General features: G+C 38.5%; 1 protein-coding gene across 1 annotated transcript in view; it reads left to right on the plus strand.

The window, feature by feature from the left end:
• The window catches only part of ADGRG7 (adhesion G protein-coupled receptor G7), a 65,434-nt gene that overhangs the window by 41,887 nt on the left and 6,270 nt on the right, over nt 1-17,277 (plus strand). The window contains exons 11-14 of the mRNA XM_052647431.1: nt 2,791-2,903; nt 7,639-7,982; nt 8,961-9,057; nt 15,486-15,641. Of these exons, the coding sequence (XP_052503391.1) occupies nt 2,791-2,903; nt 7,639-7,982; nt 8,961-9,057; nt 15,486-15,641 (710 nt within the window). The remainder of the gene's footprint in view (nt 1-2,790; nt 2,904-7,638; nt 7,983-8,960; nt 9,058-15,485; nt 15,642-17,277) is intronic.

A 17,277-nucleotide genomic window follows, 5' to 3' on the forward strand; every position in this document is an offset into this window, starting at 1 on the left:
GACAAGAGTTTTACTTATACACAATTGTGTTATGTGCTGATTGGAAATGATTTGGGGATTAGTTTACATAAATACTCAACTCAACTTTGATTAAATGGGAAAACAAGGAATGAAGTTAGAGAATGAAAAAAAAAAAGTGCTGGTAGAGGCAATTAGAATAGAGCTTTTTGCAAAATAGTCTCAAGATAGATGAATTCAGTACTGTGTATTTAATAATGAGAAGGGAGCCCGTGTGCAAAAGAGGAGCTGACAGACTCCATTCAACTAACTTGCATGTCTGAAGCATGAAGTTGCTACAGCCAGAGGTAAGGCTGTATAGCTGAGTGCTAAAGATGGCTCAGCATGTACATAGCTGTGCGTGAGTTTGAATAAGTTACTCAGAGCTTTTTCCATTATAGCATCTAAGTTACTAAATGTATGCCAGAAGGTATAAGAGGAAGAGCTTTCTAATTCAACTTGTCCCATAGTTCCTCTATGTGTTCTTTTCACTCTAGTGCTAGCTTGTATGAGTAATAACAGCTCTGGTATCCAGGTGTTTATATACCTCTTGAGAGTTCTTGAACTGACCTTTTTAGGAAGAGGCGCTTCGTTTATTGCATTTCCAGAAAACGATTATTCTGGCAAAAGGAAAAATATTTATTTTTTATGCTAGATGGAATGTTTTTATACTGCGGTGGAATGGGGAGGGATGTAGACTGTCTTCCCTTTATTAAGGGGCTCTTAACACTATAAATCTTCCAAAGAAGTGGATGTTTTAATTTTCTGTTAGCTAAGAAATATTCATGTTTGGGAAGCCAATGGGGATCAGAACATACTGATATAGCATAGAATATCAAATTATAGAATCTTGCTTTTAAAATATTTTTGAAGTAATTATCATTTTCTTATTTTAATTACCAAATAGTTAAAATTGATTTTGATTATTTTATAACTTGCATTATAGAGAGATCTGCTTTCTCAGTCAGAAAATAGTAAAGATACAATTTTAATGTTTTTGGTATCTTAAGATCATTAGCACTACTGAATAGCTGTGTAAAAGTCAGATTGCTTTACGTATTAAATGATACAGGTTATACTTTCATAGTTTTTTTTCTCCTGTTTTGAGGTCAAACTTTCAACTGTTCTTTCTAATATCTGAATCTGCCTCAATGCCCACATATTAATATTTATCATTACTTTTAAGTTGCAAAATTTTTAAAAAGGTGATTAGAATTGTATTAATATGTAAAGTTTAAGAGCAGATAAACTCTGAGTGAATAGATGATTTCTAAGATCTAAAGATCTAGATATTCTATGATTCTTTGTCATCTACTTAGCATACTACACATAGGAAGTAATGTGACATTTTTGTCTTATAATTTTTTAAACATAATTTTGTTTACATTTATTTATTTTTAGCTACGCTGGGTCTTTGTTGCTGCATGGCCTTTTCACTAGTTGCAGTACACAGGCTTCTCATTGCGGTGGCTTCTCTTGTTGAGGAGCACAGGCTCTAGGGTGCGAGGGTTTCAGTAGTTGTGGTACTTGGGTTCAATAGTTGGTAGATGGGCCTAGTTGCTCCACAGCATGTGGGATCTTCCCAGATCAGGGATTGAACCTGTGGCCCTTGCATTGGTAAGCAGATTCTTTACCACTGAGCCACCAGGAAAGCCCTTATGATATTTTTTAAATGAAGTTTATTTTTACTTTTTTCCTACTTAAGCAATACATACTCAATGCATATAGAGTGAAAGTCTACTTACTAAGCAGAAATATACTGATATGGGAAAATGTTTATGATATCTAAACAGTGAAATAGCAATTTGAAAATAATCTGATTATGTTAACAAAACCCTGTATATTTGTGCAAGAGACGTAGGTAATATTTGTAAACACGTTAAAATAAAGGTCACCTCTGGGGAATTCCCTGGTGGTCCAGTTGTTAGACTGTGCTTTTCCACTGCAGAGGGCACAGGTTTGATCCTTGGTTGGGGAACTAAGACACCACAAGCCACCCGGCAGAGCCAAAATAAAAATATCACCTCTGGAGAAGAGATGGTAGGGTTTGATGTGGGGTAATAGCAGTAAAGAGGAACTTGTGTGTTTTAAAATTATATCTCTATATTTAACTTTCATGTTTTATAAATAAGTATATACAGCTTTTCTAATAATAATTTGAAAAATTAAAAAGTACAGGCAGGCAAAAATAATTCTATACATATGTCTCTATTCACCCAGTGACCACCATTATTACCTCTCCACATTTCTAAGAGTACATACTCATATGGAACATAGTTTTCTGAGACTATATGCTAAAATACTGGGGTAGATATAGGTATATTTCACAAAGGTTAGGTCCCCCTTTCCAAAAGCAAAAATGAATATCTTTTCATATCCAGAAAATGCATATGCAGTATTTCTGCAACTTTATTTTTAGTACATGAGCTTAGATATGCAGGTTTCCCCTTGGATTACAGTTGTGCATACAAATGATGTAACAAGTTAATAAAACAACTCTAGCCAATTTAGATAACACAAACAACTTTGCTTTCAGACATTGAGTAATAGCGTTTATGTCTTCCCTCACTGAATTAGATAACTGTTCTCAAGCCGCTATTTCATGAATACTGCTTAGAGATGAAGGGGTTGATTTATTTCCTTTTAAAACATATCTTTATATAAAAAGACATATCTGGATATTTTGACCAATATATTCGACTGTTTTAACCAATGTAACTCTTTGTGATGTTGACTTTCATAGATATTTCAGAGAAGCTATTTTAAAATAATGAGTCTTAACTTATTTTCCAGAGTTTCAAAAAGGAATATAAATATCCTGAATCACTAGATGTATTTTCCACATTTGGATGTGCACTGTCCATTGCTGGTCTGGCTCTCACAATTATATTTCAGATCGGCACCAGGTAAGAAGGGAAGCAGGCTCATCTCATGAGAGAAATTGTTACCCTGATATTATTTCCTCTCAGCATATTTCTGTTAGAATACAGCCTCTTGGAACTAGAAAGGAAGTGAGATTTAGTTCATCATGCTCATTTTATAGGCTACTCAGCCCTGGAGAGGCTAAGAAATATTCATAAATAAATATAGAACTACAAAATATGTTAAGTGACTTGAAGGAAAATTACATACCATGTTTATCATATAAAATTAATGTGGTCCTATAGCTCGTTAATGGGCTTCCCTGGTGGCTCAGTGGTATGGAATCTGCCTGCCAAGCAGGAGACATAGATTTGATCCCTGGGTAAGGAAGATCCCTGGAGAAGGCAATGGGAACCCACTCAAATATTCTTGCCTGGAAAATTTCATGGACAGAGGAGTCTGGTGGGCTCCAGTTGATGGGGTCCCAAAAGAGTCAGATACAACTAAATAACAACACTAACTCATTAATGCCATAGTTCCTTAGTATTGAATAGAAGCGTAACTACCAATTTGCATTTGCGAAAGAAAGAAACATTGCTAATCAGCAAGTTTTTAAGGATAAAAGTAAATTTTAAACTATATTAATATTTCAAATGGTAAAACATTTTAAAAGATTTTTAAATACATAGTTTTTTTTAAATAATTTTAAAAATAAGCCTAAACACATATTTCTACTTTGACCTCCTCATTCAAGATCCAATTTTGCATAGCTCTTATTTTTTGTCACATGCTACGTTTGTAACAATCTGTAAATGTAAGCATGTTCATTTATTAGCTTATTGGTCTACTGTTTTCCCGTTAAGCATGAAAATTGATGTGGCCTCCTTTGCTTTTGTTGTTGCTGTTTTCTCTTGTCTCGTTTTTATAAGTCCATCCCAGGGCTGAGCACAGTACCTGGCCTATGGTGGAGGGATATCTGTGGAATAAATGGGTCTATTGTGCATTCCCAGCTGGTTTCTTCTCAAACTCAAGATGTCTCACAATGCTTCTTTTTTTCAGAATTATTTCTCCCGGATAAATTTCTTCACCATTTTCTCAAATGTGTAGAGTCAGGGGTCTTTTGTTCTAAAGGTATTGCTACTTAAACATTTTTTTCCCTGAAGTTCGAGTTATAAAAAATTAAAAGTTTACAGAAAAGTTGAAAGAGAATACTGAATACCCATATACCCTTCACTTGGATTCACCAGTTATTAATATTTTGTTGTCTCTCTTTTTCTGTTTTTTCCTGAAATTTTGAAAGTAAGTTGTAAACATCATGACCATCATCTCTAAATTCTTCAAGCATGTATGTATCTCCTAAGAACAAGGGCACTCCTACATAATATTATTATCCTCAGAAAATTTAACTCAAGAATTTAACATTAATATAATGTTATCATGTTAATATCCATATTCACATTGCTCCCGTTGTTCTAGTGATGTCCATTTTAGCTGTTTTCCAACCCCCTCAATTTATTTAGTTATTGTGTCTCTTTAGTCGCCTTTGGCCTACAGTGTGAGGCTCTAAGCAACAAGTGAGGAGGTAAATATAAACTATGAACAAGACAGCTCATCTCCCTTGGAATTTACATTCTTGGGGAGAAGACAGACATTACACACATATATACAGAAATAAATATATAATTATAAATTGTGGTAAGTGCCTTGAAGGAAAATTACATGGCATGTAATTACAAGTCTGTCACATAAAGTGAAAGCTCTTCTGTCCGTGCTTTTATTTGAAAAGACACTGGAACATTTACTTGATCCCATCTGAATAAGTTGTGGTAGCTGCATAATTATTATGTTTGCCTACGATCTCACTCCAATTGTCATCAATGTTGTAAAATCATAAAGCATATATTAATATAATTGGCAAACAGATTTTTCATCAGATTCTGAGACATTAGAAATAGAGGAGTACTTGAAGGTGTTAGAACTTTAAGCACATTAATGTTCAGTTCAGTTCAGTTCAGTTCAGTTCAGTCGCTCAGTCGTGTCCGACTCTTTGCGACCCCATGAATCGCAGCAGGCCAGGCCTCCCTGTCCATCACCAATTCCCGGAGTTCACTCAGACTCACATCCATCGAGTCAGTGATGCCATCCAGCCATCTCATCTGTCGTCCCCTTCTCCTCCTGCCCCCAATCCCTCCCAGCATCAGAGTCTTTGCCAATGAGTCAACTCTTCGCATGAAGTGGCCAAAGTACTGGAGTTTCAGCTTTAGCATCATTCCTTCCAAAGAAATCCCAGGGCTGATCTCCTTCAGAATGGACTGGTTGGATCTCCTTGCAGTCCAAGGGACTCTCAAGAGTCTTCTCCAACACCACACTTCAAAAGCATCAATTCTTCGGTGCTCAGCTTTCTTCACAGTCCAACTCTCACATCCATACATGACTACTGGAAAAATCATAGCCTTGACTAGACAGACCTTAGTCAGCAAAGTAATGTCTCTGCTTTTGAATATGCTATCTAGGTGGGTCATAACTTTTCTTCCAAGGAGTAAGCGTCTTTTAATTTCATGGCTGCAGTCACCATCTGCAGTGATTTTGGAGCCCCCCAAAATAAAGTCTGCCACTGTTTCCACTGTTTCCCCATCTATTTCCCATGAAGTGATGGGACCGTTAAGCACATTAATAGGGGAAATAGTTATTTCAAGAGGCCTTGTAGTCTGAAAAACACAGAAAGGTCTGGATGATAGTGAGTGGAAATTTCATAACTTTTTAAAATACAGGACTGTAAGCTCCCCTGGTGGCTCAGATGGTAAAGAATCTGCCTCTAGTGCAGGAGACATGGGTTTGATCCCTGGGTTGGGAAGATTCCTTAGAGAAGGGAATGTCAACCCACACCAGTACTCTTGCCTGGAGAATTCCATGGACAGAGGAGCCTGGCTGGCTATAGTCCCTGGGGTCACAAAGAGTTGGACACAACAGAGCGACTAACACTTTCACTTTCATACCATAATATACAGAGAACTATGATATGTCATGAGTTTTAAAGAGTACTTGGTTTTACACCCTCAAATTATATCTTCAGATGAAGGAACAGTCCTCAGGCATGTTTTACATTGTGTTTAGTTGCTCAGTCATGTCCGACTCTTTACAACCCCATGTACTGCAGCCCATCAGGCTCCTCTGTCCATGGGGATACTCCAGGCAAGGATAGTGGAGTAGGTCACCACACTCTCCTCCAGGAGATCTTCCCAACCCAGGGATCGAACCCAGGTCTCCTGCATTGCAGACAGATTCTTTACTGTCTGAGCCACCAGGGAAGCCCTCTTTTACATTCCGTTCAGTTCAGTTCAGTCGCTCAGTCGTGTCCAACTCTTTAAGACCCCATGAACCACAGCACGCCAGCCCTCCCTGTCCATCACCAACTCCTGGAGCTCACCCAAACCCATGTCCATCAAGTCGGTGATGCCATCCAGCCATCTCATCCTCTGTCATCCCCTTCTCCTCCTGCCCTCAATCTTTCCCAGCATCAGGGCCTTTTCCAATGAGTCAGCTCTTCACATCAGGTGGCCAAAGTATTGGAGTTTCAGCTCCAACATCAGTCGTTCCAATGAACACCCAGGACTGATCTCCTTTAGGATGGACTGGTTGGATCTCCTTGCAGGCCAAGGGACTTTCAAGAGTCTTCTCCAACACCACAGTCCAAAAGCATCAATTCTTCGGCATTCAGCTTTCTTTATTGTCCAACTCTCACATCCATACATGACTACTGGAGAAACCATAGCCTTGACTAGGCAGACCTTTGTTGGCAAAGTAATGTCTCTGCTTTTGAATATGCTGTCTAGGTTGGTCATAACTTTTCTTCCAAGGAGTAAGCGTCTTTTAATTTCATGGCTGCAATCACCATCTGCAGTGATTTGGGAGCCCCCCAAAATAAAGTCTGACACTGTTTCCACTGTTTTCCCATCTATCTGCCGTGAAGTGATGGGACCAGATGCCATGATCTTAGTTTTCTGAATGTTGTGGTTTAAGCCAACTTTTTCACTCTCCTCTTTTACTTTCATCAAGAGGCTTTTTAGTTCCTCTTTACTTTCTGCCATAAGGGTGGTGTCATCTGCATATCTGAGGTTATTGATATTTCTCCCAGCAATCTTGATTTCAGCTTGTGCTTCCTCCAGCCCAGCATTTATCATGATGTACTCTGCATATAAATTAAATAAGCAGGGTGACAATATACAGCCTTGATGTCCTCCTTTTCCTATTTGGAACCAGTCTGTTGTTCCATGTCCAGTTCTGACTGTTGCTTCCTGAGCTGCATACATTAGAAGCTCTGTTTTACATTAGAAGACCTTGTTGTGGGCCATAGAAATATAAACATATTGTGGACTAAGCACCACTTTGTCTGATGGATAATTTGGTCCTGGCTGCCAGGCCATCTGCTGCATTCCTTTAGCTGTATCAGGTCACTTGGAGGGGGATACACAGGGCCTGGAAATTTGTGGAAGTAGAGTTCACAAAAGGGCATTTCTGGAGAACAGCTATCACCTTTGATTAGAACACAGTTTCAAGAAAGGAGGTATCAACCTGTTTTCTTGAACTCACTTCTTTGTGGGAATCAGATAAGGAGAGATTGTTTCTCTGATGTAGTTGGGAAGGTCTGTCTACCAGCTGGCCCAGCTGGGTTATGAGCTAGGTTTACGTGGGTAATAATCCTTTTGTTACCTCACAATTTCACTAGAGTTTCTTTTTTTGTAGCTGTTTTGTTTATTTAATTATATTTTTTATTTTCAGGAAAGTCAGAAAAACCTCAGTAACCTGGGTGTTGGTTAGTCTGTGTGTATCAATGTTGATCTTCAACCTCTTCTTCGTGTTTGGAATTGAAAACTCCAATAAGAACATAAAGACAAGTAACAGTGATGTCAATAATGACTTGAGTGATAATGTAATGCTCAGACAAGACACTGTGGTCATCTCGAATCCCAAGTGCACTGCAATTGCTATCTTACTGCACTATTTTGGGTTAGCGACCTTTGTCTGGATGGGACTCAGTGCTGCCCAGCTCTGTTTCCTTCTAATTAGGACCATGAAGCCTCTTCCTCGGCATTTCATCCTTTCTAACTCTTTAATTGGATGGGGTAAGTGTTTGCTTCTCCACTTTCTCAGAAATTTAATTTTGTTGAAATCATTTAATTTAAATAAGCACCTATTGAAGACCTAGTTGTACAAGGCCTTAAGATAGGGGAGATGGAACATCCAGCAATCACTAAGAGTGCCTTCTGTCTAGTGAAGGAGTGTCTTCTGTGAAGAGGAAATATATGATCAAGGCAGGTATCCTAAACACATCATGCTGCTGCTCCTGCTGCTAAGTCACGTCAGTCGTGTCCGACTCTGTGCGACCCCATAGACGGCAGCCCACCAGGCTCCCCTGTCCCTGGGATTCTCCAAGCAAGAACACTGGAGTGGGTTGCCATTTCCTTCTCCAATGCATGAAAGTGAAAAGTCAAAGTGAAGTCGCTTAGTCGTGTCCAACTCTTCGCAACCCCATGGACTGCAGCCTACCAGGCTCCTCCGTCCATGGGATTTTCCAGGCAAGAGTACTGGAGTGGGGTGACACATCATGAGCTAACTTCAAAATATTTATTTCTTTTAACATCTCTGTTAATTAGACTTGAGATTTAGACTACATGTAATCAACTTTCTGGCTACTTAAAAAAAAATATTTCAAGGCAGTCAGAGGGACTCTTTTAAGAAAAATAATTTGAAAATTTTAATGGGTTCCTACAAAGGAGAGTCATTTTAGTGTTATCTAAATTTAAGTTTATTCAAATGAAAGAGAAATTGAGCCACTTAAGAGTGGACATTGTGTTAACAGTTACAAAAAGATTGGAAATGGTATAGAATTGTTATGCATAGCCAACACTGACAGGGAAAATAAAATACTGAAAAACTATGTCCACTGTTGACCTGCATCTGTAGAGCACCTAGTACATTGTCTATAGTAGAAAGAACAATATATCCTGAAAAAGGTCAGACGTATAATTCATTCATAGTCTTTTATAATTAATCCCAGGTTTGGGTAAATTATTTATTCTGCAATTCTCTTTATCACATAGGAGTCCCGGCTATAGTGGTAGCTGTGACAGTGGGAATTATTTGTTCTCAGAATGGAAATAATTCACAGTGGGAGTTAGACTACCGGCAAGAGGAAATGTAAGTTTTATTTTTTAAATGGTCGGTTTTTTTTTTTTTTTTTTGAGAGTAACTATTCAATGACATTGAGTCCAAAGGTACTTGTAATATGCATCGCACTTTATAATTGTCATATTATAACTGTGTATTTCAAATTCTCAAAGAGCACATTATATTTTAAATGCGATGATATGAAAACTTCCTGTGATAAATCCATTTACAAAGCAAGTAATTACCTTCCTTCTAAATTTATAAATGTGAACTTTTTAATATTAAATTTGTCTTCTTTCATTACTTCTGAAAATCATAGGAAACAAGAAATGTGATCCTTAGTAACCCCTTATCTTAGTTTCTTATCTAAAAAATGGGAATAACAATAATAGTAATACCTGCTCTGGGGTTACTGTGAGGGATCAAACTAGTGTGAAAACATTTTATAACTTGAGCACTCTCCATGCTTATGAACCAATTCTGTGTTGATATGATTATAATGAGTATTTCATGATGATTTATCACACATAAATTCTCTCTGTGACTCCAGCGTGAATAATTAACTGTCAATAATGGGAGTACCTGCATGTATACATTGCTATATTTAAAACAGATAACCAACAGGGACCTATTGTATTGCACATGGAACTCTGCTCAATGTTATGTGTCAGGCTGGATGGGAGGGGAGTTTAGGGGAGAATGGATACACGTACATGTATGGCTGAGTCCCTTTGCTATTCACCTGAAACTACCACAACACTGTTAATCGGCTATACTCCAATACAACATAAAAAGTTTAAAGTTTGGGGGAAAAAACAATGGGAGTAACTGAATGCATGGTATTTGCTTGAGGAGATGGTATTTGTATGAGGAAATTGAGATGAAAGCTCTATGTGTATTTCTGCTGCCAAATGGTAACTGCTTTTTATTTTCCCTTCTTATTTTATAAATGCAACCATTCTTATCCTTGGATATTGCTTCAATTCTCAGACCAACTTAGATCAGAACAGAACTCTCGGAAATGTCCAAGTATACACAAGGGAAGGCTGTGGTGTCAGGGCACTCACCTATTTCTAGGGCTGACTATGACCAATTGTAAAATAGGGAGCTAACTGCCTGGCTTGACTTTAGCGGCCACGTGCTCCAGGCACTATTTTTTTCTGTTTAATTGAGAATAAATATCTTCTGATGGGTTTTAAAATTTTAATTCCACAATTGAAGATCAAGAGTAAGATGCAAATATCTCGTGAGAGAGGTAATTCACCTCCAATTGCATTATTATTAATTTCCTACCCTAACTGAGCCACAGGGTTAGACCCATGCCTATAGAAGTCTTCAGTAGAAAGAGGCCCGCTGTCTTAAATTTATTCATACTGAGCTGTAAAGAACTGAGAGCAGATTCTTTGCTGAGTATAGCATTAGATGTTAGGCAAGACACTGGCAACTGAAAATAAGAGTTGGGAAGAAAGGAAAGGATGCGTAACATGAATATCAGCTTCATCTTGGACCCTTATTCTCCCTTTCCACCCTGTACACATGCATCAAAGTTCACATTTCTTCAGGATATATTTAGAAAGAGGAAGGACTTTTTTGGGTTTTCTTGAGTTATGCTCCCAGAAATTGCTTCTCAATATACCATACTCCCTGTCCCCCAAACATGGCTCCCAGTTCTACCAGTCATGTCTGAAATCCCTACCCCAGTTCTCTTGATGTACTGCTACTTCTGCCAGGACCCAACTAAGGGGTGACTGCAGGACAGGCCACACTCCTGTTTAATGCTCTATCTCCCAGATCTCTGTCCTACCATATAGGCTCTTTCAGACTTTCCTGAAGTGTTATTTATAGTAACCATTGGGAAATTATAATGCTTGAGGGAGAATTTTCTGGAAGCTATGCTCAATCTGCTACAGCTGTCTTTTCCCATGTTTCATGACAAAATCACCAAGGAGTTAAATGCTTCATCTGAGGTTCACCTATAATACTCTTCAGACCTCAGGTTCATAGCTGTTGATCAGATTCAACTTTGAGCTTGTGACTCTTGAATCTTACTTCTATAAATTCCATTCCTACAAGGATCAGTCTCCATGTAGAATTCATGTCTTCTCAGCAGTCTCAAAATCTGAATTATTAGGTTCAGAATAACTAAAGAGAGGCTCGTGAGAACAAATCTATAATGACTATCCCTCCAAGTAACACAGAAGATGGGGGAGGGGAGGAGGTGCCTCTTCCTCAGGCACACCTCTTCACGGCCACAGGTGTCCAAGCCTGTTCCCCGTCCAGGTCTCCCAATCTGTGTGAGGTAACTGCGGACCTTATAGACATTTGTATGCATAGACACACACGACAAAGGGAGAAGGCGACGGCACCCCACTCCAGTACTCTTGCCTGGAAAATCCCACTGACGGAGGAGCCTGGTAGGCTGCAGTCCATGGGGTTGCGAAGAGTCAGACACGACTGAGCGACTTCCCTTTCCCTTTTCACTTTTATGGCAACCCACTCCAGTGTTCTTGCCTGGAGAATCCCAGGCATGGGGGAGCCTGGTGGGCAGCCGTCTATGGGGTCGCATAGAGTCGGACACGACTGAAGCGACTTAGCAGCAGCACACGTGACAGAAGTCCAAATAGTAATTCTTAGAAATTGTGTTATCTAAAGTTTAAACAACTCAAGACTCAAACAGATAAAGAGAAATCTTTGTCTTGTTTCGTAACTCTCAAGTCTGTCTTTATCCAATAGAGCTGGATGGTCATTTTCTTTCTCTATCCTATCCTTCTCTTTTAAACTGTGTTTCTCTAGGCTGCCTGGGTCAGAAATCTGTCCATCTTTTTAATTTGAAACTTTGATGGCCACTTGCTTAGTCACCAAAGAATTATCTTGAGATTTTAAAGTACTTCTCAGTAGGATTTTATTAAATTCTTAGGCAAGTGCTCTCCTATTTCTTCTGTGTAGGGGATTGTGAGGTTGGGGATGGCAGGGGGTGGGGGGTTGTCCTTTGGTTGCAGATGAAAGGACAGGAAAGCCAAAAACCCTGAAGATAAATTTTGCTCTTTTTCACCGTTTTACTTAAGGCTAGACTGAATCTATCTACTAATGGATTGTAAGCACTGCTTTTCACTTTCAAAATTCATAACAGAGATCTAAATATCATCACAATTTCCTTTTAAGTCATTCTTAGAAATATGATATCTGACCTAGATGGGTGGGATGGGGAGTGAGAGGGAGGTCCAAGAAGGAAGGGAAGATATAAACATATAGCTGATTCACTTCATTGTTCAGCAGAAACCAACAAGCATTGTAAAGCAGCTATACCCCCCAAAAAAGAATAAAAAATAATAAACTTACTTCAGTAAAAATTAATAAAGTGAAAGTAAACCAAAAAACAAATAATTTCTAATAATTTAAATTGTAGCAACGTTCCAGTGCAAAACAACTTAGAAATACTTTAGCATGTATAATAATGGTGTTTTACCTGCAGAAAACATAAATTAATTGATTGCCAAATACGTGCCAGGGCTTCTCACATTATTTCATTAATACCCCATTGTCTTCCTGACACTTTCCCATGACTGGGACAAGTGGATGGTGCATCTCCTGGTTTTCCCTCCCAAACTTGCTCTTCCCATCCATCGTCTTCCCCTGCTCAGTTGGTGGTAACTCCATCTTCCAGGTACTCAAGTCGAAAACTTTGGAGTCACTTGTAACTCTCCTATATCTCCCATCTAGCCTATCAATAAATCCTTTTGCTTTACTTTGAAACATATCTGGAATCAGACTACTTCTCAGCATCTCCTCTTCCTGGGTCTAGGCCACCAGACTGTTGCAGTAGACTCTTAGCTGACTTCTCCTTTTGGATGTGCTCTTCTGTTATGTGTGCACCTAAAATTAAACTTTAAAAACTAAAAACAGATCATGTCAAGTTTCTCTTTCTTGCCAAGAGTACATTCAGTCACCTATAAAGCCCAGACATAATTTGCGTCTTTTTACTAATCCCATCTACTTACATACTCTATTCTGGCCACACTGGCCTCTTAGCTGTTCCTTAAGCTCTCAGCTCAGAGCCTTTGTACTTGCTGTTCCCTTTGCCGAGAACACCCTTCCCCTTCATCTACTTCAGATTTTTACTCAAATATTTTTTTCCATAAGGGTTTTCCTGATTACTCTATTTAAAATGAAACTCTGCCTTCCCAATTCCCCTATGCAATACACACAGATACACATATACATGGTAGTAACTACCCTCATTCCCTGTTTTATTTTCCTCCTCAGCACTTGTTAACATCTGATATATGGTATATATTTTATTAATGCATTAGTTTTATTTATTTTTCCTGTACCAGAATAACTTCACTAAAGAAAGGAATTTTGGTATTTCATTCACTGTTAACATCTTGGTATCTAGAACAATGTGGCACATAACACGTACTCTATCAATACTTATTAAATGAATGAATTTATTCTTATAACAATGCCAGGAGATGATTACTGAATTTCATAAATTAGGAAAAATATGCCACCAAAACTGCCACCAACAATGACAAAAGGACAAAAACAGATGCAGTGAGGGCTTCCCTGGTGACTCAGTGGTAAAGAATCTGCCTCCCAATGCAGGAGACCTGGATTCAATCCTTTGTCTGGAAAATCCCACATACTGCAGAGCAACTAAGCCTATGCACCACAACTGTACAGCCTGTGCTCCAGAGCCCGGGAGCAGCAACTGCTGAGCCCATGTGCTGCAACTGCTGAAGCCTGAGTGCCTGGAGTACGTGCTCTGCAACAGGAGAATCCACCACAATGAGAAGGCCACACATTGCAACTGGAGAGCAGCCTCTGCTCTCTGTAACTAGAGAAAACCCACCCCCAGCAACCAAGACCCAGCACAGTCAGCACAGTCAAAAATAAATAAATAAATATAGATAGATAGATAGATAGATCAGAGAAGGCAATGGCACCCCACTCCAGCACTCTTGCCTGGAAAATCCCATGGACAGAGGAGCCTGGTGGGCTGCAGTCCATGGGGTCGCTGAGGGTCGGACACGACTGAGCGACTTTACTTTCACTTTTCACTTTCATGCACTGGAGAAGGAAATGGAAACCCACTCCAGTGTTCTTGCCTCGAGAATCCCAGGGACGGGGGAGTCTGGTGGGCTGCCGTCTGTGGGGTCACACAGAGTTGGACACGACTGAAGTGACTTAGCAGTAGCAGTATATAGATAGATAGATAGATAGATGCAGTAAGTTTAAAGATCTAATCAAGTAATTTGAATCATTAAACTTTAAAAAATGTCTATTAATGAGAGTTTAAATAATTTATGGTATAATGAAATAATGGAATAATATGAAACTGAAAACTCATGAGGATAATCTTTATATTCTAATATGGAATAATCTCCAAGATATTTTTTTTTTATACTTTATTTTACTTTACAATACTGTATTGGTTTTGCCATACATTGACTTGAATCCACCACGGGCGTACATGCATTCCCAAACATGAACCCCCCTCCCACCTCCCTCCCCATAACATCTCTCTGGGTCATCACCGTGCACCAGCCCCAAGCATGCTGTGTCCTGTGTCGGACATAGACTGGCGATTCGATTCTTACATGATAGTGTACATGTTTCAATGCCATTCTCCCAAATCACCCCACCCTCTCCCTCTCCCTCTCCCTCTGAGTCCAAAAGTCCGTTATACACATCTGTGTCTTTTTTGTTGTCTTGCATACAGGGTCGTCATTGCCATCTTTCTAAATTCCATATATATGTGTTAGTATACTGTATTGGTGTTTTTCTTTCTGGCTTACTTCACTCTGTATAATCGGCTCCAGTTTCATCCATCTCATCAGAACTGATTCAAATGTATTCTTTTTAATGGCTGAGTAATACTCCATTGTAATCTCCAAGATATGTTTTTAAGTAAAGTAAGAAGTATCATATGTTATCATTTGCTTCAGAATCAGGAAAATGTATACCTTTGCCAGTGTATGCATAACCTAACTCTAGAAGAATACACAAGAAACAGTGAATACCACCAGAGATAAAAACTAGGTGACCAGGGATAGTTGTAGGAAGGGTCTTGTCTCTCTATGATAATTTATACCTTTAAAATTTTGAGCCATCTGAGTGTGTTACATATTCAAATATAAAATAAAATAGTAATTTACCTAACATCAAACACCTTGTAAGTGACAGAGAGGGACATTTAAATTTAGGACTGCCTGACTCAGAAGTCCACTTTCTTTCCGCTAGACCATACAGTCTCACAGAGAAATTTGGCAGAATCAATGCATTTCATTTTTCTAGTCAGTTGAATTCTTGAAAATCATCTCCAATATGTATAACGCAAAGGGATATTGACTTTTAGCAGGTCTTTCAGTCGAGTGAGTGTCAGTAGTGTGAACAGCATAGAGAAGAGTTTGTATACCTTTCTTAGTTTGCTGAAATCATTTCTTTTCTCTCCACAGCTGCTGGCTGGCAACTCAAGGAAGCAGCGGTTTGATAGCAAGTCCATTGTTGTGGTCATTCATTGTACCTGTGACCCTTATCCTCATCAGCAACATTGTTATATTTATTATCATTGTAGTTCAAGTACTGTGGAAGAATAATCAGAATCTGACAAGGTAAGATTCCCAGTGAATGAGAAGTTGGCAGGCATGGTTCATACAGTACATAATACAGTACAGTAATACATTCACTGCTCCTGGCAGAATTTTCAGACTCCAGGAAAATGCAAGAACATGTGGTTTCCAGGACAGATTTTTTTTCTTACACTTTGTCTCAGAAAATGAAGCATCTCATCTTCCAACATCGATACAATAATGTGAGTCTACCGCATTACTTAAGTTACTTTTGAGCTATATAAGCCTAACAAAACTGAACTCAAAGGCATCAAGGAAAAACTTTTATCTCCCAGTCCCAAATATTCATCAAATCAGATTTGAATAATTAAAAATACGAGAGGGTTGTAAGGAGATGCCAGTGACTGTATTTTCATTTCACAAACTAGTAACTGTAGGTTATATTTTACGTGTGTTGCCTGAATCACATAATGACTTTAAATTTTTGAAAATTAGTTGCAAACATAAAAATTGAGAGATTTCACTTAAAAATTATATTTTCTCTTGAAAAAAATTAGAACACCTGGCAAGATTGGGCCCACATTCCCTGCAGATAGGGTGTGCACTCTCTGGTTGATTACTTCCCGGGAACTAATTATTCCTCTCTGTAACCTTTATGACCTCAATAAGCATTTTCATTGTCATCACTGACATACAGAGAGAGCTTTGATTGGAGAGACAAAGAAGAAAAACTATTAAACACATACAGTCCTCCCACTTCCATATCCTATAGCATGAACTGGTTAGAACACAGTGCTAATGAAGCTATGAATTCAGGCTTAATTCTATAAGACTGCTTAATCCAAGTAAACTTACTGTAAATATATCTGTGAACTTTGTTGGTCACTAAATAGATCTATTTTATATGAACAGGTGGGTGAAAAACAATCATAATTAGTATGAATGTAACCTTAAATGTATACTTTACCAGTCAAGAGTAACTATCATATTTCCTATGTGGATGATAGCCTATATTGAGGGGAACTGTGGGGAAATGACTATCACTTATACTCATTCAAACCTGTTTTTTAGCAGTGAAGAAAACTTTGGTTAAGTCTTGTTAGCCTAACTGTGAATTCTTAAATTTCCTTTATACAGAGGAGTATCATTTAGGCCATAGCCATCAAACAAATTCATTTCAAAATTTTGACTGACAGGCCATGGTTCTTAAATTGACTTATTACAATGAAGAGTGGGTTACAATTTAATTTTTAACAAATTATCTTCTATGTATCAGTTAAGTTTTGCTATATACAAATTACCCCCAAATTTAACAGTTTAGACTGACAAATAGTTATTATTTGTCATAAGTTTGAGTGTGGGTCAGGTGGTTGTTTTGGTCTTGGACAGTTTAAATGCTGGTAGGTAATCTAGGATGAGTCACTTTCATTCTGATGTTGCTAGTTGATTGGTATTGAGTGGGAACTACTTAGTTAGGGAAGCTTATCTCTGCTCCATGTGGTCTCACTGTCCATTAAACCAGTCCAGGTTTCTTAACATAGTACTTTCAGGGTTTCATAGAGCAATAAGAAAAGGTGTGCTCTGATGAGCAGAATGCTTTCAAGCCTCTGGTTGTGGAACAAATGCTGATGTCCCACTGATCAAAGTAAGTCAGAAGGCCCAGCTCAGATACCAGGAA

The sequence above is a fragment of the Budorcas taxicolor genome, chromosome 1 (assembly GCF_023091745.1).
Source record: "Budorcas taxicolor isolate Tak-1 chromosome 1, Takin1.1, whole genome shotgun sequence".
NCBI classification, from domain to species: Eukaryota; Metazoa; Chordata; class Mammalia; order Artiodactyla; family Bovidae; genus Budorcas; species Budorcas taxicolor.